The sequence below is a fragment of the Rhinolophus sinicus genome, linkage group LG15, assembly GCF_036562045.2.
Source record: "Rhinolophus sinicus isolate RSC01 linkage group LG15, ASM3656204v1, whole genome shotgun sequence".
NCBI classification, from domain to species: domain Eukaryota; kingdom Metazoa; phylum Chordata; class Mammalia; order Chiroptera; family Rhinolophidae; genus Rhinolophus; species Rhinolophus sinicus.
Genome location: NC_133764.1, coordinates 25,700,648 through 25,724,882, shown reverse-complemented (window position 1 = coordinate 25,724,882; position 24,235 = coordinate 25,700,648). Strand labels below are relative to the sequence as shown.

At 35.7% G+C, this 24,235-nt stretch overlaps 1 protein-coding gene across 3 annotated transcripts in view; it reads left to right on the top strand.

Annotated features, from left to right (window-relative positions):
• Positions 1–2,553: 2,553 nt before the first annotated feature.
• GDPD1 (glycerophosphodiester phosphodiesterase domain containing 1) overlaps positions 2,554–24,235 on the top strand; it is a 36,545-nt gene continuing 14,863 nt past the window's right edge. Inside the window, exons 1-4 of one of the 3 annotated variants that reach the window (XM_019736413.2) lie at positions 2,554–2,859; positions 12,440–12,482; positions 18,030–18,165; positions 20,043–20,088. In XM_019736413.2, the coding sequence (XP_019591972.1) occupies positions 2,718–2,859; positions 12,440–12,482; positions 18,030–18,165; positions 20,043–20,088 (367 nt within the window). In that variant the 5' untranslated portion in view covers positions 2,554–2,717. The remainder of the gene's footprint in view (positions 2,860–12,439; positions 12,483–18,029; positions 18,166–20,042; positions 20,089–24,235) is intronic. The other 2 variants (XM_074319715.1, XM_074319714.1) reach the window with 2 other exon arrangements.

Below are 24,235 nucleotides of genomic sequence, written 5' to 3'. Positions count from 1 at the left end.
TGAAACAGTTAGGCCAATGATTTCTGATACTCTTTCTTTTTCAGCATTTTCCTCCCATGATAATTGACTGCTTATACTAATTTCCGTTCTCGGTTTAGATAATGTCTTACTAACTTTGGAGCCTCTTGTAAATTTTCCTCAAAATGTGACCTCCTTCATCTTGGAAAACATCTCTGGTTATATTGGTAAAATTTTTATATTATTATTTTAAGGAGGGCACAGCTCACAGTGGCCAATGCAGGGATCGAACTGGCAACCGTGGTGTTATCACGCTCTAAACAACTGAGCTGGCTGACACACCCTTTTTTTTTTTTTTAAGGAGGGAGGTACAATTTTTAAAAATATGCTGTTGTACTATTATAGCTCGCCTGTACTTTCATTAGTGTTCATTTTCTTGGGCCTCCGATAAGGTATACACATATAGGCTTCTGCTTGGTTACTTATCTTGAATAATTCTGTATACGTTTCGCAAATCTGTTAATGATAGAGAAAGAAACAATTCTATCTTCTGACATAATGCTTACTTATGTAGGATACTTTTAATGCTTTCATTTTACTTCATTAGATCCTCAAAATACCCCTATGAGTTTAGATACTATTATCTCCATTTTACAGATGTGGAAACTGGGGCTTAAACTAAGTGATATGCCAGTCATTCAGCTTGTAAATGGTATAGCTATGTCTATGGGTTCTAAGCTCAGAGCTCTATTTGCTAAGCCATAGATGCCTCTATATTTGAAGGATAAATATTCTTAGTTACATAGATTTTTTTTTCAGGTAATATTTATCATATACATCTGTCTGTACTCATCATAAATAGTGGTCATAAAATTTAAAAAGTTGCTATCAGGTGAGATTTTGGAAAAGGAAAACAGAACCATGTGCGTCAGCTGACCTATAAAACAATTTGAGAGGACTAAACAGAACAAGGCAATACTTTTCAACTTGTGAGTTCCCTCAAAATGTTTTAATTTTAAAAGTTTGGTTGTGCCAAGGATAGGGAAACTTTCCCCTTTCCCTCTTAGTTCACAAGTTGTAAGACTTGTTCTGCACCCCTACAGTTGTATTTATAGAAGCTCTTATACTTATTTTTTTTCCTCTACAAAGGCTTTACCATATCTTTGGGTATTTTGGTGTTAGATCAAGAAATAGCCTATTACGATGGTAAACTGATGCAAAAATTTTTTGCAGCTACTTTTTAGAATCTAATGAAGGCCGTTGTTCTCAAGAATCTTTTAAATTTTATTTACTCCTCTTAAAGGAAGCTAGAATTTTAGGGAACCAAGGTCATTAATAGAATGTGAGAGTTGAAGTTTATCACTTAGTAAAACATTCCTCATTTTACAGATAAAGAAATACAGAGTAATTTGCTTAAGGTCAGAGTCAAGAACCATAAGATTTTAAATAACCACTGCATTCTACTTCCGTGGGAGAAAAGCTCCTGCCTAATTTTCTCCCTCCATCCAGGGTTAATTCTTTTGCATTTTAAATGTGGCTCTTACATAAGTTTTAGTAGTTTGGATAGATAGTGTGGGATGAAAGGGAAACTATTAGGTTGGTGCAAAAGTAATTGCGGTTTTTGCAATTATGTTTAACCTTTTAAACCGCGATTACTTTTGCACCAACCTAATAGTTGGTCCTTCTGGAATTTATTTTGCTGTCTTCCTATGACTTTTAAGCGATAACCTGTAGCCTTGTCAACGTTTCCTTATTTTAAATGGATTTTAAGTCCACAAATATTTTTTGACTGCTATCATGTACAGGGCCTGGGGATTGTATTTTAATTTTTTATTTTAATTTTTTATTTTTTTATTTTTTTATTGGGGAAGGGGAACAGGACTTTATTGGGGAACAGTGTGTACTTCCAGGACTTTCCCCCCCACCCCAAGTCTTGTCCTTTCAGTCTTAGTTGTGGAGGGCGCAGCTCAGCTCCAGGTCCAGTTGCCGTCTTCTAGTTGCAGGGGGCACTGCCCACCATCCCTTGTGGGAATTGAACCGGCAACCTTGTGGTTGAGAGCCCACTGGCCCATGTGGGAATCCAACCGGCAGCCTTCGGAGTTAGGAGCATGGAGCTCTAACCGCCTGAGTCAAGGGCAGGCCCTGGATTGTATTTTAAGAATGAAATGAGAGAGGAGTCCGTCCCTCAAATAGCTGACGGATAAACTAGTAGTACCTTTTATGGTTAGGTGTGACAATAGGGAAAGTTATCTCTTGGCTAGACAAATGGGTGATGGCTTTATTTGTTTTAGCAAGCTCTACCTCCTCTATTGGTAACAGGTTTGCATTTCCTATGAGTAGCGGCTAAGACTCTGGGCTGGAATCTTTCCTTTTCGATGTGAGTTTCTAATTAAGTCGGACCTTCCTGAAGGCTGTCCTTGAATAGCCTTTTCTGCCCGAGTGATGGCGAAGGCACTGGCAGGTTGCCATGCTTTCGCCTCAGCTTGGAGGTTCTTCGAAGCGCTGCGGGAACGACCACAAAGCTTAGGTGGCTCCTGCTCGGCAGCGGAGCGCGCCTGCGTGCGGGGGCTCTTTTGTTGCCGGGGCGCCAGGGTCCGGCCGCGCCTGCGTGCTGGGCAGGCGCGAACAAGTGCGCTGCACCGCCGGCACCGGCTGGGGGCGAACAGACTCGGAGCAGCTGCTGCCGCTGTAGCCGTTGCGACCGCCGCAGCGGAGTTCAGAGGGCCCGGAGGTGGGAGACTTCACGTACGGAGGCTGAGATGTCGTCCACTGCGGCTTTTTACCTTCTCTCCACCCTGGGAGGGTACTTGGTGACCTCATTCTTGTTGCTCAAATACCCGACCTTGCTGCACCAGAGAAAGAAGCAGCGATTCCTCAGTAAACACATCTCTCACCGCGGAGGTGAGAGGGGTCCCTAGAACCCGATGGCGGAGATGGGGGTGGCTTTATTTAGTTTTTTGGTCCTTTGGAGCTCCGCAGAAGGCTGGCGGGTGGAAATACGTGAGAGTTTGAAGGGGGACTGGGGATGTGTGATTAGGGGGCTCCCCCGGAGATGAAGACGATGTGAAGGGGAGGTCTCTTACGGGAAGGAAGGGGTCTCAGACAGCCAAGGTGTGAATCTCTTGAGTGCCGCGGTGTCAGGGATTCTCAGGAAGAGAAGGACGAGGGTGAGAATGAAGGGTAGATGGAACGTTTCTCGGCGGACGGACGGGTAATCGCAAGGTCCCTACCTAGCAGCGAGTCACAGGGAGAGGGAGCACCGGGCAGAGCCGGGGGTACCCTGCCAGGGTAACCGAGAACAGACTGCTCCCAGCGAGCCGGGGGTTGAGCTTATGGGGGGAACCTGGGCTGTGGTCTTCCTGGGCTGAGGAACTGCGTGAACCTGGAACGTGCTGCAGCCCAGCTGTCTGCAGTCCCTGGGGGCCAGTCCCACGCCAACCCCCCACCCTGAGCATGACAATTGAGAAGACAGGGAAACTGAGTGCCTGGGCCGGATACACTTCCCAAGGTCACAATTAGACAATTAGAGCTTGGGCTGGACTGGGGCAGAAACTGGAGCATCCTGGTTCCCAAGGCTGCAAAAGCTTGCACCTGTTTGGTTTTTTTCTTTCTTTCTTTCTTTCTTTTTTTTTTAGCCCAGTCCTGCACCCCAGCAATGACACGGGAATTTCCATGTCAAGACAAAAAAATGTATCAGTTTATGACAGGATAGTATTGTTTAAAGACAAACAAAGAAGTTTCTTTTGGGAAAATGTCTTACTAATAAGAGCCTAGATAGTCCACTCTGATTTCCCAGACAGCACGCCAAATCTTTGCCTCTTCATTATTGAGTAATAAGTGTCTATTTCATTTCAAGCATGATGTATGAAATGTTGTGCAATTGGATTATTTCAATCAGTTTTAACTCTTCTTTAGAGACAAATGTTAAACTAGGTTAAGATTGCTTGAAATTCACAGTCTAACGCTTGATTTGGTACCATAACTCCTTTTCGAAAAAGAATTGGCCAGAAATAAGGTTTTAAATATCACAGAAATACCTTAGCATTATTCTATATAATCTGTATAATTTTATCAGTTAAACAGTACTAAAAAGTGACTTCAATGGTTATGCTAGTCTCCCATTCATGAAAAGGATCAAAGGTTTTAAGGGCTCACCAGCTAAATGCCATGCTATTTCTTATTTGTTTTATCCATATATTAATAGATACGCAGTTAAACTGCAGGATGACATTTGACTACGAATGAGCCTTCAACCATTAAACCAACTTTTGGTGTTTAAGTTGTTGCTGTAGAAGCAATTTTCAGTGGTGGTAGCCCTATTTTGGAGATAGGCAATACACAATGCAGTTGTGTTTACTGATTTTAAAAAAGAAAAGGGTGCTTACTAAAAACCCAAACCAAAGCAAAACACGATCTTCAAAAAAACTATCTAAACTGTCATTATGGATGATCTAAATTTCATTTTAGGAGAAATAATCTTGTTAAATACCTGCAGACTCAAAATCTATTTACTTGTTATGATGGACTAAAGCCCTATAGTAAGTTTCTACGTGTTAGTGCTTAATACACTTTTGTTGAGTACGTGCACCCAATAATACAGTTGAGTCATCTAGAGTGATAAAGGAGGTAGTTAAAAAACACTTTGTAACTCAAGATACCAAGTTTCGGGAAAATAATAGACTAGGAAGGAGTCACCGCTTTGCTTGCTTTTAATTTTTTTCTTGGACACCAATAACAATCACTAGTCTCTGTGCATATCACTAACATTTGGGTTTATTCTCTAGCGCTCTAACTGCAAATACCGATATTTCATGTAAGCCAGAAACCTTGATTGTTATATGTGTTTAAAGTCTATACACCTGAATTGCTATAACTTGAAACTCTTAATGTGTACTACTATATTATGTCTGCTATAAAAGGTTTATTACCTGTGTCAGTTTCTGGACCTACCACTAGTTAGCCTTGAGGATAACCCTGAGTTTCCTTATCTATAAATGGAGAATGTTTGCCTTGCTTCTCTTTGGATTGTTGGGAGGATGAGGTGTATAAAAAGCACTTTGAAAATTGCAAAATTGCTTGGAAATACGCATATAAGCTTGGATACAGGGGATACACATTTGTTTTTTGCAATAGAACTTTGAATTGACTGAGGATGAGATCACCCTATACTTATGTTTTCAAAATTTTCATGAACACTTTTGCCTTTTCTAAGATTGATTGTCCTTGAAAGAGGAAAATAGTGTTTCAAAAATTAAATGCTGTAGGCTTGCTTTGTTCTTAACCTCTGTAAAGCATACATTATATTGCATAATATTGTATTAATAATAGGATATATGACTACATCTGCTTCCATTACTAGACTGAGTTCCTCAAGGCTAGGTTTTAGATTTTATTAATTCATGAATCTCTAGCCTCTTATACAGATCCTAACATATAATTAAAAAAAATAGTTTATTGTCTGCTAATTACCTACTGCATGCTAGATACTTTCCATGTGTTTCCCAAATTTATTTGACCAAGAATACTTTTTATAACTACAATGTATTAATGAAACACCAGCAGGATCAAAGATATAGATACGCTTTGAATTAAATGGAGAGCAAGTAATACTCCCAAAGGACATTTTCTTAATTTCTCTATGAAATTATGAATTAGTGTTTTTCCAATTGCATAAGTAACTCATGTTCATTGTAGAAAATTTGGAAAATATTGAATTGAAAAATTAAAAAATAGTTCTTAAACTTTACTCTCTGAACATAATCTCTGTTAACATTTCGATGTATATCCTTTAAGTACATATTGTCCTACATTTAGAATTATACTATATAGACATTTATTTCAGATGCTCACTGCGTTAGCTAGAGATAGGATAGCAGGGAAATAACTTAAATACTCCCTAATCTGTCTCTATGGGCCAATTGAATTAAGCAGCAGGCTTTTTAGAAAGAGGTCTACTTATTAGGGTTTAGTGGCCAAAGAATTTTTTAAAAAATCACCAACTTATCAAATATTAACCTTCCCTCCTAATCTTTCACCCTTGGAGTCAAGGCAGAGTACAGTCACAATCTGCACATCCTGCCACAGATTGATTTGATAGGTGATAAGTTTGAGGGTAAAGATCCCTCTTGAACACTGGCTGCCTCTGGGTCCTAGACTTTAACTGGTTGTTCAAGGAGAAAATTGAAGCATTAGTATGAGTCTCACAAAGTCACAGGAAGTAGCATTCTGCAGTTGCACCCTGAAACATGTTCTGTGTCAGGGTATGGATTCTTTCTCTTCAGCTCTTATTCCCTCATTCCTGTTTTCAGGGAACTCTTCCTCACTTGTCTTGCTCATTCCTACTGATACCTTATTAGCAGTATAGTCATTTATCATTTATTTAATGGTACTTACCTACTTAAAGCAAACTCAAATGTATCTATTTTCAGCAATGGAGTTTATATTTATATAGATCTGTATATCTATAGATCTATACACATGTCTGTTATTCAGTAAATGAAGCAAAATATAGGTATATATGTGTGTATATGTCTGTACATATATACACATATACATATATATACACATATACACCTTCATATCTCTTAAACTATACAAATTTAGAAAAAATAAATACTGTTATAGAAAGATTATTGAAATTATCACAAGATACATAACAAAAACCATTTATCATTGAAGAGAGTATACACGTGGTGGTTAATTGGTAAATGCTGCTCATGTATCAAAATACAATTTGAATATCATCTTTCTGTGCTTCTGTGCTATTGATGTGTTTAATTTTTTTATTATTTATACAAATATAAATTTCACAAGTTTTTTCCCCTTGAAATATAGAAACATTTCTGCAGTACTCCAGGGAGCCTATATTGAGAAATGCTCTTTTGTACATACCATCTCTATTCCTTACAAACTCTTTATGCCCTTATTTAAATCATATATACTGCTTCCAGGGCTCATTATAAATGTTGAAAAACAAATGAATTTAAAAGTGAGGAAGGGACTTACTTTGTTGCTTGATTTACTGAATAATTCCATTTTGAATTGAGATAGGATTATATCTTTAAACATTAGGATATGTTTTATTTGCATTAACCTTCTTTTCCAATATCAGAAAATATATAATTTTGAGGGTTGTTCTCTTGTGGCTGATACACATTGTCACATTTATCACTGGTTTATAAACATCACACACATATATATCATGTATACAAAGATGTAAATGACAGTGGTGGTTGCAGCATAACTGTAAAACAAGTTTACAATGTTTATTGAATGTTTATGGGTATATAAAACATTTGGGAGGTAAAAAGAAAACTGAACAGACGTTTCTATCCTTCACAGTATTTAACTCTAATTAAAGATACAAAAGAGAATGTTTCCTTTACTTTTCCTGTCCTATCAAAAATTAACCAATCACAAAGTAATTATGAAGCACTATATGAGAGGTAAAGTTAATATTGAATGGAAAATTGGGAAGTATATGTCAAAGCTGTAAATAAAGTGAATTGGGAATTTTCAGTGAAAGTTTTCTCAGGTGAAAAATAGGAACTGGTGAAGAGGGAAGCAGTAAAACATAAAGGAATTCTGGACAACTTGTATTAGGACAGCATGCAAAGTCTGGGATACTCATTCTCTTCCATATTTCATAATTAACTTCATAACTAATTAAAATTAAACTTTTGTTTATATGTAGAATGGTTATTTGAAAAGCCAGGCAGTGTTTAAGCTGCTTTTTGAGGCAAAAGGAAAGTTAGTGGCAAGCATGCTTCTCTGAATGATGTGATGATACTTGGAAAGAAAAGGAATCGAAACCATTTCACAATAGAAGAGCTAACACCAGATAATTCCTTGGAAATGGGTGGTGTACTTCTTAATTAGTCCCTTAGTTATGCTCCAGGTTTTCACCATATGAATCCAATAAGTAATTTGCGAGTGTTGTCGTTGTGGAATTTATCTTCAAGCTTTAGGGACAAATGCAAGAGTGTGGGAATAGGGACCGATATGAGTAGCTCATCAGTAAAACTGAAACAAAATTGTTATATGGATGCCAGCATAGAAGCTGCAGAATAGTTCATGACAAAAAGAGTGGGATCTGAAATCATACTGCTTATGCTCAAATCCTGGTTCCTCTTGTTGGCTGTGTGACCTTACCCATTGTTTTTTTCCTGGAGATAGTAATACCACGGTTGTGGGTTTTTAAATAAAATATATAAAGTACTAAGCACAGTATCTAGCTTCTGTGAATTATTACTATCTTGACCACTTTCTCAATATTTTATTTAGTTCTGGCTGTGTAATTTCATAGACAAATAAAATAGATTCAAGAGCTTAAGTAATGTTCACATACTTAAGTTTAAATTAATTAAAATTAAAATTAATATGGAAAGCAGACGTAAAAGACAGACAGACAGACTTTGAATTTTTCTTTTTTTAAAGATTTTATTGGGGAAGGGGAACAGGACTTTACTGGGGAACAGTGTGTACTTCCAGGACTTTTTCCCAAATCAAGTTGTTCTTTTAGTCTTAGTTGTGGAGGATGCCATTCAGGTTCAAGTTGTTGTCCTTTCAGTCTTAGTTGTGGAGGGCACAGCTCAGCTCCAGGTCCAGTTGCCATTGCTAGTTGCAGGGGGCACAGCCACCATCCCTTGCAGGAGTCGAGGAATCGAACCGGCAACCTTATGATTGAGAGCCCCATGCTCCAACCGAGTCATCCGGGAGGCAGCTCAGCTCAAGATGCTGTGTTCAATCTTACTTGCAGGGGGTGGAGCCCACCATCCCTTGTGGGACTTGAGGAGTTGTACTGGCAACCTTGTGGTTGAGAGCCCACTGGCCCATGTGGGAATCCAACCCGCATTAGGAGCGTGGAGTGCCAACGGCCTGAGGCACTGGGCCGGCCCCAGACTTTGAATTTAAATAGTAGTAAAAATTATATTAACTTTTTCAGAATACCAACTCTATATTCTTTTTCCTAACTCCTTTCCCCCAAACCAAAAGATCAAACAATAAGTATCTTTTGAACTCTTTGTGATAACACATTTTAAACATATACAAAAGTAGTAAAACTTTAAGAACCCATCACCCAGATACAATTATCATCTCATGCCCAATCTTGTTTCATCTGTATCCTTGCCAATTCTTCCTTCCCAGATTATTTTGAAACAAATTTCAGATATCATATTTCAAATACAATAAATATTTATTGAGCACTACTTTATGAAATATTCTAAAAGATGTATATTACAACTCCCTTGCTTATTGGAATTTGAGAAGCCTAATGAATCACACTGCTTACTTTCCCTTTGCAAGTTTGGAACTAATTTAGAAATAAAATGCCAGCGTCAGAGAGATGGAAGTGAAAGTATTAACTTTATTACTATTCGAGCTGAATTTGGACTCTATAAAGCCCTCTCTAAATTGAACTTTACACTAAAACTGAAGGCCTTTTCCTTACATTGGCAGGGCCTACCCTGGCAAACCTTCTGTATAGATGAGCAGAAATTTTGTTCCTTCTGAGGGTGGGCTGCTGTAAATTAAAAGGTCTGTCACAGGTGGACAGAGAGCTCTTTCTCCTAAGTGACCTCTGTTCCCATAGAGATGAGTATATGAGAGAATAAAGGGTTAAAAGTGTTCCTTACGACATCTTTGAAACACAATAAAGCTAAGTGCAATTAAAAAAAAAAGTGTTTCTTTTATTCTTTTCCCTTCTTGGGGACTAGAGGGGAATTTTCCTCCACTAGGTGGAAACAGGTAGTTGGGAGATGTTACGCTCAAAGGTTGTCTTCAACAAGCCTTTTTAGGATTTAGTTGAATATACCAGAGTACAAAAATCATAAGACTTAGAACTAAAGTCATTAAAAAAAAATTAGATGTGGCATATAGGTAGCAGCACTAACCTTTAGCGTACAACTTAATTAAAAATAGATATATGTACACCTCCAGGTAACCACTACTTAGGTCAAAATACAGAACATTTTTAGAATCATATAAGATTCCTTTGTTTCCTTCTTCCATCCCCAGAGGTAACCACTCCTATGACTTTATTATCATTGATTATTTAAGACAGTGGTTTTCAAAGTGTGGTCAATGGGCTCATGGGAGTCCCTGAAACCCTTTCATGGGTCTCCAAGGTCAAAACTATTTTCATAAAACATTATTTACCTTTTTCACTTTGTTGACATTTGCATTGATGGTGCAAAAGCTGTAGTGGGTAAAACTGCTGTCTCTTCACCATGAATGAAAGCAGTGGTACCAAGTGTACTAGTGGCCATTATATTCTTCACCATCATGTACTCACAGTTTAAAAAAAAAAAAGCAGTTTCACTTAGCAATACCTTTGATGTTAGTAAAAATTATTAATTTTTAAAAATTTCAACCCTTCAGTACTCACAACTTTTAATATTCTGTGTGACAAAATTGGAAGCACACTCAAAACACTTGCTGCATATCACAGTATGTCTTGAGAAAAAGTATTTGTGCAGTCATTTGAGTTTTGAGCTGACTTAACCATTTTTTTGTCCCACAGAACACCATTTTTATTTTAAAAAACTGACTAACTGGTTATTCAGACTTGAATATCTGACAGATATATCTTGAAAATGAATAAAGTGAGTCTCAGTAGAAGAAAAATAATCTAGTTTTCTTCTATGAAGGCAGTGGCAATGATTAAATTTGAGCTTTTAAGCTCAAAATTAGAATTTTTAAAAAACTTGTATCCTTGTATCTTCCAATATGAGCTTGATAGCTTTCCCATTCTTAAAGATTTTCCTGATGAGATCAGATATTAACAAACGTGATTTTTAAAAATATTGTATAATGTGTCGACATTTAGAAGGTCATCATAATTCAGTGATGACCAAAAGAGCAGTGCATGGTATTATAAAACCATGCACTGAAAGATCCATTCAAAGTTTGTGATGGACCAATGGATTTTCATATAACAGAGTGTGAAAAGGTCATTGATATGGTTTAAATTCTACGTTACAGCTCGCTTTTAAAAAACTACCATTTGTGGTGCAGTGCAGTATCAAAGAAGAATCTTTCTTTCCCAACAACATATGGACCTGTATAAAGGTTAATATATATGTATGAAGCAGATATGAGAATCTAGCTGCCTCATATTAAACCAGACACTAAAGAGATTTGCAAAAATGTAAAACAGTGCTACTCTTCTCATGAAATTTTTTTGGGGAAGATAGTTATTTTTTCATGAAATGTTATATTATGAAATGGGTTTATTGTTATTTTCAAGTTAATACACTTTAGAAGTCAATTTCTAAAATGTAATTATGAATGGATATAATCCACATAATCAAAAGCTCTTTCAGATACCCAGTAAATGTCTTGACACCAAAATGATTGGGAATTGCCAGTTTAATTAAGTCTTGTCTGTAATAAGAATCATTGTCATCTGAAATGAGAAGGAAGTAGTTTCATGGAGGCACTTCCATGAAATTTGAGCTTAGAGAAGTGAATTAGGGAGAAGTGAATTCGTTCTGGAATTAAGGTTAAGAAAAATTGGGAGGCTTTGGGGAAGAGAATGTTCCAGGCACATGGCATGTCATGACTTAAGTCAATAGACATTCACCAAACACCAGTTACTATAATAATGGCAATAGTAATAATAATAGCAATAATTCTTTACTTTCACTGAATATTCACTATTTCATTGACTCTAATGCCATTAGTTAGTTATAAGATGCAGAAATTTTATGTACGAAGAGAAAATTTGCCGATAAACTTACCATCCACTGTAAAATGCACCCTAACTTCAGAAATACTAAAAAGTGAAAAGCTGTCATTTTTCCAGTCAATGACATATGGCACTTGACACGATAATTCATTTAATTATACCAATCCTATGAGATAGGTGCCATTGTTATCCTTATTCTTAGAGATAAAGAAGCTCAGCTTAACAGAGCAGTCAGGCAACTTTCCCAAGTCCACACAAACATCAAACAGATTTTCGAGCAGAGATCCTAACTCCAGAGTCGCACTCAAGTACTACACTATACTGCCTTCAGTTAAAGTGATTAAAACACAGTCATTTATTTTAGGTAATCATGGGAAAGGAAGGCAAGAAATAGGTAAAGAATTTATGTTATCATATGATAAATGCCTTAGTAGAGAGATGCATAAGAGGCTATGGGGATACAAAGGAGAGATGGTTTAACTCTATCTGAGGAGGTGTATGTGTACCAAGTCCTCTTCTGTCTTTCCTGTGACCGCAGATATTATAACTTAAAAATCATGTTTAGGTTCTACCCCTCCTGCATTGCTGTGGCTCTTTTGATCTTTGATTCTTCCAAATGCAGCTAAAAAACAATTCAAAATAACATTATACTCTTTAAAACACTTGTAATGTCTACATAATATCTAAACGTCAAGATTCACTCGATGTATCTTATTAAAATGAATTTATGGAAAAATTCAAAAAAGTTCAAAGTAGCTGAGTAAATGAAGTTTGAATTTAATGTTTTCACAGGTGCTGGAGAAAATTTGGAGAATACAATGGCAGCCTTTCAGCAGTAAGTATATAAAAGGGTATTCTTTTCTTTTAAAGTTTATCTTTAAAGTGATGTTGAGTCACAAAGTGAAGATAGTATACATGTAGCATCACTTGTGACAGTTGTTTCTATTATATCAAAATTTCTTTCTTATGTAGTTAGTCTGAAGTGTTACAAATAGTGTTTGGCTTCTGCATAACTGAAAAAAACTAGATCAGAGTTTTGGGTAATCAAAAGATACTATAGTTCCAAAGCTGAAAGAAGACATTTGTAACAAGGAACATACTGTGTTGTGTAATGCTAATTAGTCTTGGAGAGAAAGAGAAAAGGAGAAAATGAAACAACTGTTAACACTGACTGCTGTTTATGAATAGGATTATGTGTCTACCCAGTAATTTTTTGTACAGATCTGAAACTGTAATCTGATCTAAAACAAGGAATGTGAAAAGTTAAACTCCATGTAAGATGTTACCTATCCATATTGATTTTCTTATATAATGTTTGAGCCATTTTATGTACATAAGTGGAGCTAAGAAATCAGGTGAATTTAAGTTCTTGTTCTATTTCTTATCAAAGACATTTTAGAGATTATTTTTCCTATTATCAGGTCCAAAAGTGCTGCTTCTCCATATTCTAGTTTCGTCTAAATCCTATCCCCTGGATTTGTCATGGCTTTCTCTTCCTATTCTATAATATGAAGCCTTTTGGCTATAATCTCAATAGTCTCTTACAGTTTAAAACGTAAAATCTTTCCTCCTGCCACAGACTGTGTGAAACAGAATAATTTAAATTACTTTGTTATCTTACCTCCTGAGGTAATCAGGACTGATAAAGAGAAATAATTGCATCTCACAATTTCATTTATAAAATGCTTTCAAGAACACCTTACGTTATGAATATGGCTCTTTCATGATTTCTTGAGAGTAAAATCTTTCTTTATTGATCTCTCAGTGCCTAACATCTAGCTCTGGGGTGCTAACAGGCTCTTACTAGTTGCTTACAGAATGAGATATGGAATGGGGCACTCAAGTACAAAGCAGAATATTAGCAGATGACAGATGAAGGAGACAGAACCTTATCTATAATACACATAGAACCAAAAACTAAAGAATTATACTGCACACATACACACACACACACACACACACACACACACACACACACACAGTCACTAAGCCCTTGAATATGTAAAATCTGGTTCTCAAGAGCTAATAAAACTAGGTTATTAAACCAGGCCGTCTTTTAAATACCCATAGGACAATTTGATCCCTGTGGTATTAACATGAATGGTAAGAAAAAGAAACAAATTGTATTAGCAATAGCTGGAAGAATAAGTTGGCAGACAGCCAAAGTAATTAATTAGTGACCTGATTCTCAATGATACATTTTTTAGAATATGTAACTATTATAATACTAATTATCTCATCAATGAAGTGGGAATAATAATAAAACCTCAATGTTTTTTGAAGTAAATCAGATTCAAATAAATTCCTTAACATGGGGTCTGTTGTAAGTGGTACGCATCGTTTGTTTCTGTGGAGTTTCACATAATTTTCACATCTTCTTTTAGTGCTAGAGTTTTAATTTATTTTTCTGGAAATGTTGAAGTACTGGCTTGCCTAACTTTTTTCTGTGTTTCAGTTTGTCAGAAATTCAGATAAAAAATATCTAGTGTTTCAGTTGAAGTAGATGCCTATTGTTATTTATGGAAAATTTTGAAGGCCAAAGTGATTTAAAAAAATTTTCTTTTCTTGCTATGTTTTAGCTATGTATCAAATTTGAGATAGTCTTATTAGTACAATTTACAAATCATCCTAGATGCGCTTTCTGTTGCTCTAAATTTTCATTTATTAGCTTGTTAACAAGAGGTATGCATTCAATAAATAGAGTATGTTTTGCATATAATTATTGGACATTTCTAAAAATAAACAACATTTCGGCTAAAGGCAAAGTTTATACTTACAAAGATTTCTCAGGTAATATGTATATACATATTTATTTAGTACAGGAAAATACAGATAATGCCTGCTTTTACTCTCCCTCACATACTTATACAAAACAAAAAAAGAAGTGAGACATGTATGTGATCAAATTCAGTAGTACTACTTTTTTTTAGCTATATAAAGGATCTTAGAATTTTATTTCAAAACTGTTGGCTATATATGTTACTTACAGTTTCTACATTTTTATTCTTTAAAAAAATTAAACACAATATAGCAACAATATTTAAGGAAATTAAAAAATACTGAAAAATAATTCTACCAACCTGAAATCTGTTTTTGTTTGCTTATTTCTTTGTGGTTCTAGCAAACATACAATTGACAACCAAGTCTTCTCTTTTAAAAGTGGGTATCCTTTAAAGAAGATGTGGTATATATACACAATAGAATACTATTCTGCCATAAGAAAAGATGAAATAACACCATTTGCGACAACATGGATGGATCTTGAGATTATTAGGCTAAGCGAAATAAGTCAGACAGGAAAAGTCGAGAACCATGTATCTTCACTGGTACGTGGTATATAAAACTGAAAACAGCCAAGGACCAAGACAAACAGATGAAGAAACCAAAACTCATAGACACAGACAACAGTTTAGTGGTTACCAGAGGGTAAGGGGGGAAGGGGCTGGTAGATGAGGGTTAAAGGGATCAAATCAATGGTGATGGAACGAGAACTGATTCTGGGTTTTGAACACACAGCGCAATATATAGATGATGTATTACAGAATTGTGCACCTGAAGTCTATGTAACTTTACTAACAATTGTCACCCCAGTAAACTTTAATTAAGAAAAAAAAGGTTGGTATCCTTTAGAAGAGGACACAAAGTTAACAACTTAATTATTTGCATCTTTACATTAAGGAGCTAGGATTATTTGTTTCATCTAACAACTGGTGGTAATCAGGACACTGAAGTGGGGAGGGTTCCTTAAGGAGGAGAAGGAAAAAGCATGAAACTTTGGTACAAGACAGCAAGTGGCCATTGGGTCTTTTGGAATGGGACGCTGATGGGAGTGGGCGAAGTAAAAGAAGATGGGGAAATGGTTGTCTCCAAAGGCAAATGTTGCCAGCTTCATAATTTTAAAATCATTAGATCTGTGATAGCCAAGGATCTTAAAAATCATCTAATCCAACACCCATAATTGCATGCTTGTATATCCCATAACCTCATTCTCTCTTTATTAACCAAAGAGTTACCACACATTTTTGAGGAACATTAAGAAACTTTTGCTTAATTGTTAAAACTTTATTCTCTAATTGTTATATAATATTTTAATGTGATGTGTTTTAGGTTTAAGTATAAAACAGAAGATACATCCCTCCCCTTTAGGAGATTCATAGGCAAAATAGGAATCATGAATGCTTACTTTTTTAAAAGGATGTTCAGTTTTTCTTAGATTAAATTCCTGCTGTTATTCATTGTGTTGAAGGTGGATAAATTGGTGTCAAAAATATTGTCTTTTAGATAAAGTATATTCATAATGTAATTATTCGTACTTTTTCATTATAAAAGCTTATATAAGCATACCTCATCTTATTGTGCTTTGGTTTATCGCACTTCACAGATACTGCATTTTTTACAAATTGAAGATTTGTGGCAACCCTGTGTTGAGCAAGACAGCCCCATTTTTCCAACAGCATTTTCTCATTTTGTGTTTCTGTGTCACATTTTAGTAGTAATACTTGGAATATTTCAGACTTTTTCATTAGTGTTATATTTCTCATGGTGACCTATGATCAGTGATCTTTGATGTTACTATTAATTGTTTTGGGGGTGCCATGAACCACACCCATATAAGACAGTGAACTTAATTGAAAAATGTGTGTGCTCTGACTGCTCCACCCACCAGCTGTTCCCAGTCTCTTCCCCTTTCCTTGGGCCTCCCTATCCCCTGAGACACAGCAATATTGATATTAGGCCAATTAATAACTCTGCAATGGCCTCTAAGTGTTCAAGTGAAAGGAAGAGTCACACATCTCTCACTTTAAATCAAAAGCTAGAAATGATTAAGCTTAGTGAGGAAGGCATGTTGAAAGCTGAGGCAGGACAAAAGCTAGGCCTTTTTGCTCCAAACAGTTAGCCAAGTTGTGAATGCAAAGGAAAAGTTTTTGAAGAAAATTAAAAGTGCTGCTCCAGGGCGGGCCTAGTGGCTCAGGTGGTTGGAAGTTCGTGCTCCTAACGCGGAGGTCACCAGTTCGATTCCCACATGGGCCAGTGAGCTGCGCCCTCTACAGCTAAGATTGTGAACAACAGCTCTCCCTGGAGCTGGGCTGTGGTGAGCAGCTGGAGGTTGGTGTAAGCTGCTGAGTGCTGGTAGCCGGCAGCCATCATGAGCTGCCGTGAGCCGCTGTGAGTGACCGACGACCGACTGCCTCAGCCCGGGTGGAGCACAAGGCTCATAATACCAGCATGGGCTAGGGAGCTGTGTCCTACACAACTAGACTGAGAAACAACAGCTTGAACCAAAGTGTGAGGGGAGGCAGAAAAAGGGGGTGGGGACGTGCTCTGGAAGGATCAAACCAGCCACAACATTCCCTAAGCCAAAGCCTAATTCAGAGCAAGGTCCTAACTCTCTTTAATTCTATTAAGGCTGAGAGAGCTTAGGAAGCTGCACATGAAAAGTTTGAAGCCAGCAGAGGTTGGTTCCTGAGGTTTAAGGAAAGAAGCCATCTCTATAACATAAAAGTGTAAGGTGAAGCAGTAAGTGCTGATGGAGAAGCTGAAGCAAGTTCTCCTAAAGATTCAGCTAAGATAATTAATGAAGGTGGCTACACTAAACAACAGATTTTCGATGTAGACAAAACAGCTTCATATTAGGAAAAGATGCCATTTAGGACTTTCACAGCTAGAGAGGAGAAGTCAATGCCTGGCTTCAAAGCTTCAAAGGACAGGCCGACTCTCTTGTTAGGGACTAATACAGCTGGTGACTCTAAGCTGAAGCCAATGCTCATTTACCATTCCAAAATTCCTAGGGCCCCAAAGACTTATGCTACATTTACTCTGCCTATACTCATTGTTGTTTTTATTCTTTTTGATGCTATTGTAAATGGAATTGTTTCATGATTTTCTTTCCGGCTTGGATACCCCCCCACCCTTTTTTCCCCTTGCTTAATTGCTCTGGCTAGAATTTCTAATCCTATGTTCAATTACCGTGGCAAAAGCTAACATCCGTTTCTTGTTTTTACTCCTTTCATTTTGTAGATGTGGAAATGGAGGCCCAGAAGGGGCATTTACTTGCCCAATGTTATACAGCAAGTTCATAGCAAAGCAGAAACTGACACCCAGATCTCTTAAGTTCTGGTGCAGTGTTCTTTCCATTATATTGGGCTGACAGAAATAAGGGTAACTGGTTATGGAAAGGAGACAACGTGATTCTTTTAGTCTAAGTTCATTTGGAATATTTTCACATCAATAAATCATAGTAGATGACAGTGTTGAGAACTTTTAGTATTATGGGATTTTTTTTTTTTCTGTTTGATTACAATTCCCAATTTTTACATCTGATGCATGTAACCTAAATGTTTCTGTAAGTTTCAAAATGCCATTATTCTTTGTATTTCTTCAGTGCAGTTACAATTGGAACTGATATGCTGGAATTAGACTGCCACATCACAAAAGATGAACAAGTCGTTGTGTCACACGATGAGAATCTAAAGAGATCAACTGGGGTCAATGTAAACATCTCCGATCTCAAGTACTGTGTAAGTAAAAATGCATGACAAACTAATATCTAATAGATATTAGGGCCTGTAAGATTTTTAAAAACAGTGAATGCCAGATAGTGCTTCAGTAAATAATTAAAAAAATAAATGACAGTAGTTAAATAATGAATCTGAAAGAAAATTTAAAAAACTATTCTGAGTTTCAGTGAGGATGTACTTACTTCATACATATATGGAGACTTATTTTTATAAGTATTTTAACAAAATTACCAAAGTTTTCAAATTTAAACCTACTAGAGTTCAACTTGCTCGAAGTACTCTATAATTTATTTGATTCAGATTAAATATATGAATTAGTTTTAGTCTTCAAGTATAGAAAGGAGCCTTAAAAATCTGATTTTAATAGTTTACAATGCTCATTATAGTAAATACTAATAAATGGAAGGAAAATGCTCAATTTTACCATCTGAAGAAAACTTATGTTAACAGGATACTACCTGTATGTATATCCTGTATGTTTTTTACATAGTTGTGATCCCACTGTATATCATGTATATGTTATTTTAAAACACTTTTAACATTTTTGCATAATACATAGTTTTCTGTGCTTTTTCTTTTTTTAATAGACTTTAGTTTTTAGAGCAGTTATAGGTTTACAGCAAAATTGAGCAAGAAAGTACAGAGACTGCCCACATATCCTTTGACCCCACACAGGCACAGCCTCTCCCCCTAGCCACACCCCCCACCAGAGGGGTGCATTTATTACAGTTGATGAACCTACACTGATAGGTCCTCATCACCCAAAGTCCATAGTTTACATTAGGGTTCACACTCGGTGGTGTACCTACCATAGGTTTTAACACATGTACAATGACACGTACCCACTGTTACAGAATAGTTGCACTGCCTTAAAAATCCTCTGTGTTCCACCTATTCATCCTTCCTGCCCCCTTAATGTCTGACAACCACTGATCTTTTTGCTGTCTTCATAGTTTTGCCTTTTTTAGAATGTCATATAGTGAGAATTGTACAATATTTAGTCTTTTCAAATTCCATGCTTATTTTTCATAAACATTTCAATGACTGTAGTTATTCCATTGAGTGGATGTATAATTATTTTTTTAAATAGTCCTCTATTGTTGGACATTTAAATTAAGTCTTAAGTTTTCACCGTTAAAGATAACACTGCATTGAACACCTTTGTACATAACGATAAAGTTTTCTGTATATTTATGTGCTTATATAAAGTTTTTTAAGAGATATAAATATATATTTATAAAGATGTTTGTATTTATTAAAAGTATTTATATAAATAAAAAGTTATCTCTATATTTAAAATTATTTCCCTAACTAAACTCTCAACAAGGAATTTATTGGGTAAAATATTAGGACTATTATAGTGTCTTAATATATATTGAAAGTTGCTTTTCCTAACTTGCTTTTTAAATTGTTCAAAAGAGTTCTAAAATCTGATATTAGAATACTGCCCACTTTGCCATACCCTTATCATTATTGGGCATTATAAAACTATACCAAATATTTCCTAATTTGCTGGATTAAATTTTAATCTGCACTTGATTGATTGTGAGATTAAAGATTTTCTATATGATTTTTAGTCATTTTTGTTTTTCTCTTTGAATTATCTATTCTTGACATTTGTCTACTGAGATGTTTGTATATTTATTTTTGAGAAAAGGTTCATATTAAGTAGTACAAATTTCTTGTAGGTTGTGAAATGAAGTAATTATATGATTAATTTACTGTTGGGGATGTTCTAATGGGTGCCCTATGTAAACATATGTAGTGTTTTGTTCTTTTATTTTTTTGAAGAAGCAAATCTTTATGTCTTAATGTAAGACATTAATATAGTTTTAAGTTTTTGAGAGCTAACTTGTTTGCAATCATATCTTTCAAAGGAACTCCCACCTTACCTTGGCAAACTGGATGTCACATTTCAAAGAGGTAATATTTCCCATTTGCACCTTAACCCTTTACATTAAAGTATATTCATTTATGCTGATAATTAGATATTCATGCATGTTCTCTTGTCATAGTAAGTTCCAGCTAAAAGTACAGCCCTCAAAACTTATTCTGTCAGGCCTACAAATCTTTACTCTTGACCCTGAAATGACGAAGTCCAGAGATTTAAGTGGCTCATTCTGTTTCAATTTATATACAGGTAATTTAAACCTGAATACTAATGACAAGAAACCCAGATATTATTAGGGACATTTTGTACTTCTAAAGCTTCAATTCTAGAATATTACTATAACTTGTAGTAATCATAAATTAAATCAATAAACGAAAAGACATTAAAATGACCCTTTCAGATCCTTACTGATTCTATCACATTTGATTCTGTCTTTTAGCTGCTCCATATTATTAATTATTAAAAAGAATTCTAATATTTCAGTAAACCATCCATTTCCTATTCATCTTTACTGTTTAGTCACCAGCATAGCTGTTTCTTTCTTTTAAGGGAACATTTCTCACAACAAAATATGTCCCTTGGCCCAATTTGTTAGTCAGAAAATGGAACATGTTTGAGTGGAAAATAAACCACCTTGAGATACAGGTTGCTGAGCAGGTATAGACTCCCTCACTATCACAATTTAGCTTCATGTTTTGAATGATTCGAATGTAACTCATTAAAACCACAAGGTGCTACATGTTATGGTCCTTCATATGGCTTGCATGTAGTTATAACCTTGGTTAAATGTCAAGGACCTATTGATACTAATTTTCAGAAAGAACTGTTACTGCTCTGTGAGCTAGATTTTAAATTGGCAAGTATAATTTCACCTTGATTGGGAAATCTGAGAAAGGCAAATAAAAATCAGAAAATTGTTTAACTTAGCTATCTCTAAGGGATATTAAAATTTGATAATTTGTTGATTTTGCCTTCCAGGTAAGTATCATTAAGCTGTGTTGGTTTGAGGAAACACTTTTTTCATTCTTGTAATTAATAGGATTATACTTGCCAAGTTATTTTAATATTTGTGTCAGTTGTGGACTTGTAAAGGTTAAGAAAATTTCATAAGTGAAGTTTTTCCTGTTTTTCCCTTTGTAGAGCAAAGCCAAAGCTTCACAAAGATTAAAAGATCTTTTGAGAAAAAAATGTTTGTTTTTTTTTTTTTTTTATGGTTTTTATACCCCCCTCATAAAGTCATGAAACTTTTGAACGTGAAGAGAACTTTGAGACCATTCAATTCTTTTTCCTCATGTGATATATAAGGAAACAGGTCTAAAGATGTAAATTAACTTGATTAAGGTCAGTCAAGTTAGTCACTACAAGTCAATGACCTGGCTAGGACTTGAAACTAGGTCTCCTCCTTACCCAGGCCAGTATTCAGATCTGTATTCAGCATTCACCATATTGCCTCTCCATTTGAAGAGTCTCTTCAATGCCTTATTAATAGCAATGCCATGTACTCTCAAGTTTCAGACAACTGTAAAGAATAATTAACTTTAGTTTATATTGCATTCAATTCATACTGTATTTAAGACTGTGCCTCAAATGTGAAGTTTACAGTATTTGAAACAGACTAATACCTAGTACTGTAAAAACTTGACTCAGTTTTTTTCTATCCTCGTCCCCTGCTCAGAACTCTTGCTTGCTTTTCTTTAAATACTAGAGAGAAAGAGAAACTATCAACTCTCAGAACAATATACATACCAGGCCTGTGGTTTTCTCTGTGGTTCACAAAAGTACTGGAGAAGCGTTGTTTTCTTTTAAAGGTGCTTTGAATGTGCCACAGGTTACATTAAAAAGAAAGAACAGAAAAGTATATTAACCAAAGGGTTTGTTATTATTTATCCTGCTTATTGAAAGTAGTCTTTTTTCATGCAAATAATAATTTGGATAATCTGGAGTTGACTGTAATAATCAGTTTTAAACTAGCATGCTATAGAGGCAACTTCACTCAACATCCTAGGGTATACTCTTGCCTAGCATTCTTTTATTCATTTTATTTTTCAATTACAGTTGACATTCAATATTACATTAGTTTCTAGCATTCTTGTTTTCCTGTTAGTTTTCTCTTTCCCTTTTTGTAGTATTTCCCAGCCGGTTATACTCTACCTGGAACAATACTGGGGACAAACTTCTTCAACTCTTCTACATTCTGTGCTGGCTGAGGCATCTAATTTAAATATCTTCACAGCACATTAGCACACTTTTTTCTTAGCACAGTTTAATTTCCTTGTTTTCCCCAGTATTCGATGCAATATTGTTCTTGTGCAATGTGTCATTTTGCTGTTCCAAAGTTAGTTTTGTCTGTTTGACCCTTTTCTAAATTGGCCCTTCCATATATCTTACTTGGGTGTGAAGAGCTGTTACCCATGGCAACTCTTTTGACTGCTAAATTAATTTTTCCACACTTAACAAGCTAACAAAATTTTCAGTTAATTAGAATAGCACTATCTAAACAGAACTTCCAGTAGTGATACAATTTTTTTTTTTTTACACTGTCCAATAGAATATCCAAAAGCCACATGTGACTATTGAGCACTTGAAATGTGGCTAGTGCGCCTGAGGAACTGAGTTTTTAATTTTATTTCATTTGAATTGAAATAACCCTAATGCAGCTAGTAGCTACCACATTGAACTGTGCAGTATTAGAGCATCATGTTCAGACTTTTTAGGTTATAAGTAACAGAAACCAGTTTACACTAGCGTAAGTGGGAAAAAATAGAGATTTATTTTATCGTTAACTGTCTAGGATGATGGTGGATCTGACATTAAACATTATTGGATCTAGGGGTCTAAAAAGGACTTTTTTTCCTTCCTTCCATGGTTCTGCTTCTCTTGGGTCTTATCCTCTTCCGCTGTAGATGGATCTTGTCCATGTGGCAGGGATCATGTTCACTGACAACTATAAATTCACATCCTGCCTGCGCTGTGACCCCAGGGAAAAAGGCAATCACCCAGTGAGCTTCAAGGGAAAAGTTCTAGAGAAAGACACTGATGGGCCTTGCTTGGATCACGTGTCCATCTTGAAATATTTACCGTGGACAAAGAGATAAGCAATTATGATTGGCCAGACCTAGGTCATATGCCTACCATGAGAGTGAATGGGGAGCGGGTCTTGTTTTTTACAGCCCAATATATTAACATAATTAATTTTTGTAGTTCAGTTTTGTAGTCTATGATAAGTCTAAACTCTTTCATTTATAAATGCTAGTAATCCATCTCAAGATAGTCCAAAAAACATTCTTAAAGAATTTATTGATTATCATAACTAAAAAGTCTAGAAGTTATATGCCTTCAGACATGACTGATTCCAGTTGCTCATGCCATAATTGGTCTCTATCTCCATTTCTTCATTCCACTTTCATTTATGTTAGCTTTGTTCTTAGGCACACCTTCTCCACATAAAGATGGACCTCTAAGAACATCAAAAATGCATTATCAATTTTGCTGAGGATTTCAGGAGCCCTCTCCTAGTATCCATATTGTTGTGCTTAAAGGGTCATGTGCTCCTCTCTCTGTGTCAGGGGAGACAGCCAAATGATTGACAGTCCCATCAGAGCCCTGTTTGAATTACAAGGAGTAGGAAAAAGGCAATAGAAATAGAATACCAAACAGACAAAACACTAACAGATACTTCTTTTTTTTTTTTCATTCACAGGTGGCTTTTCACATGGGCCTTTATTATAATTAATGTTCTAACATGGATTTAATTTACTTTTTTGATATGCTGCTTTGTTTTGATTTGCTGTACACTAAAGATGAAATGAAGGATCTTTCACCATTTTGTTATTCACAGATTAGTAGAATTGAAGTTTTAGATGGAAGAGGAAATTTTATGATAGTTATATAGTATGTATAGTAAGTGATATAAGTGATTAGAGGCAAGAGGGACTAGGGAAAGAACAAAGGAAATAATCCTCAGGAAACAAAGAATGATTAAAATCCTATTCTAATTTTATGACTCAATTTTCTTTGACTTGAATTGCATTAATATAATTCTTCAACACATCACTGAATTAGCATGTATTTCTCTTGCTTGAATATTTTTCTCAATTTCTGAAAAATTCAATGATGATATCAGAGCAAAACTTTAGGAACAATCTTAGTATCCACTAGTAGGGTACAGAGTCCCAGCTG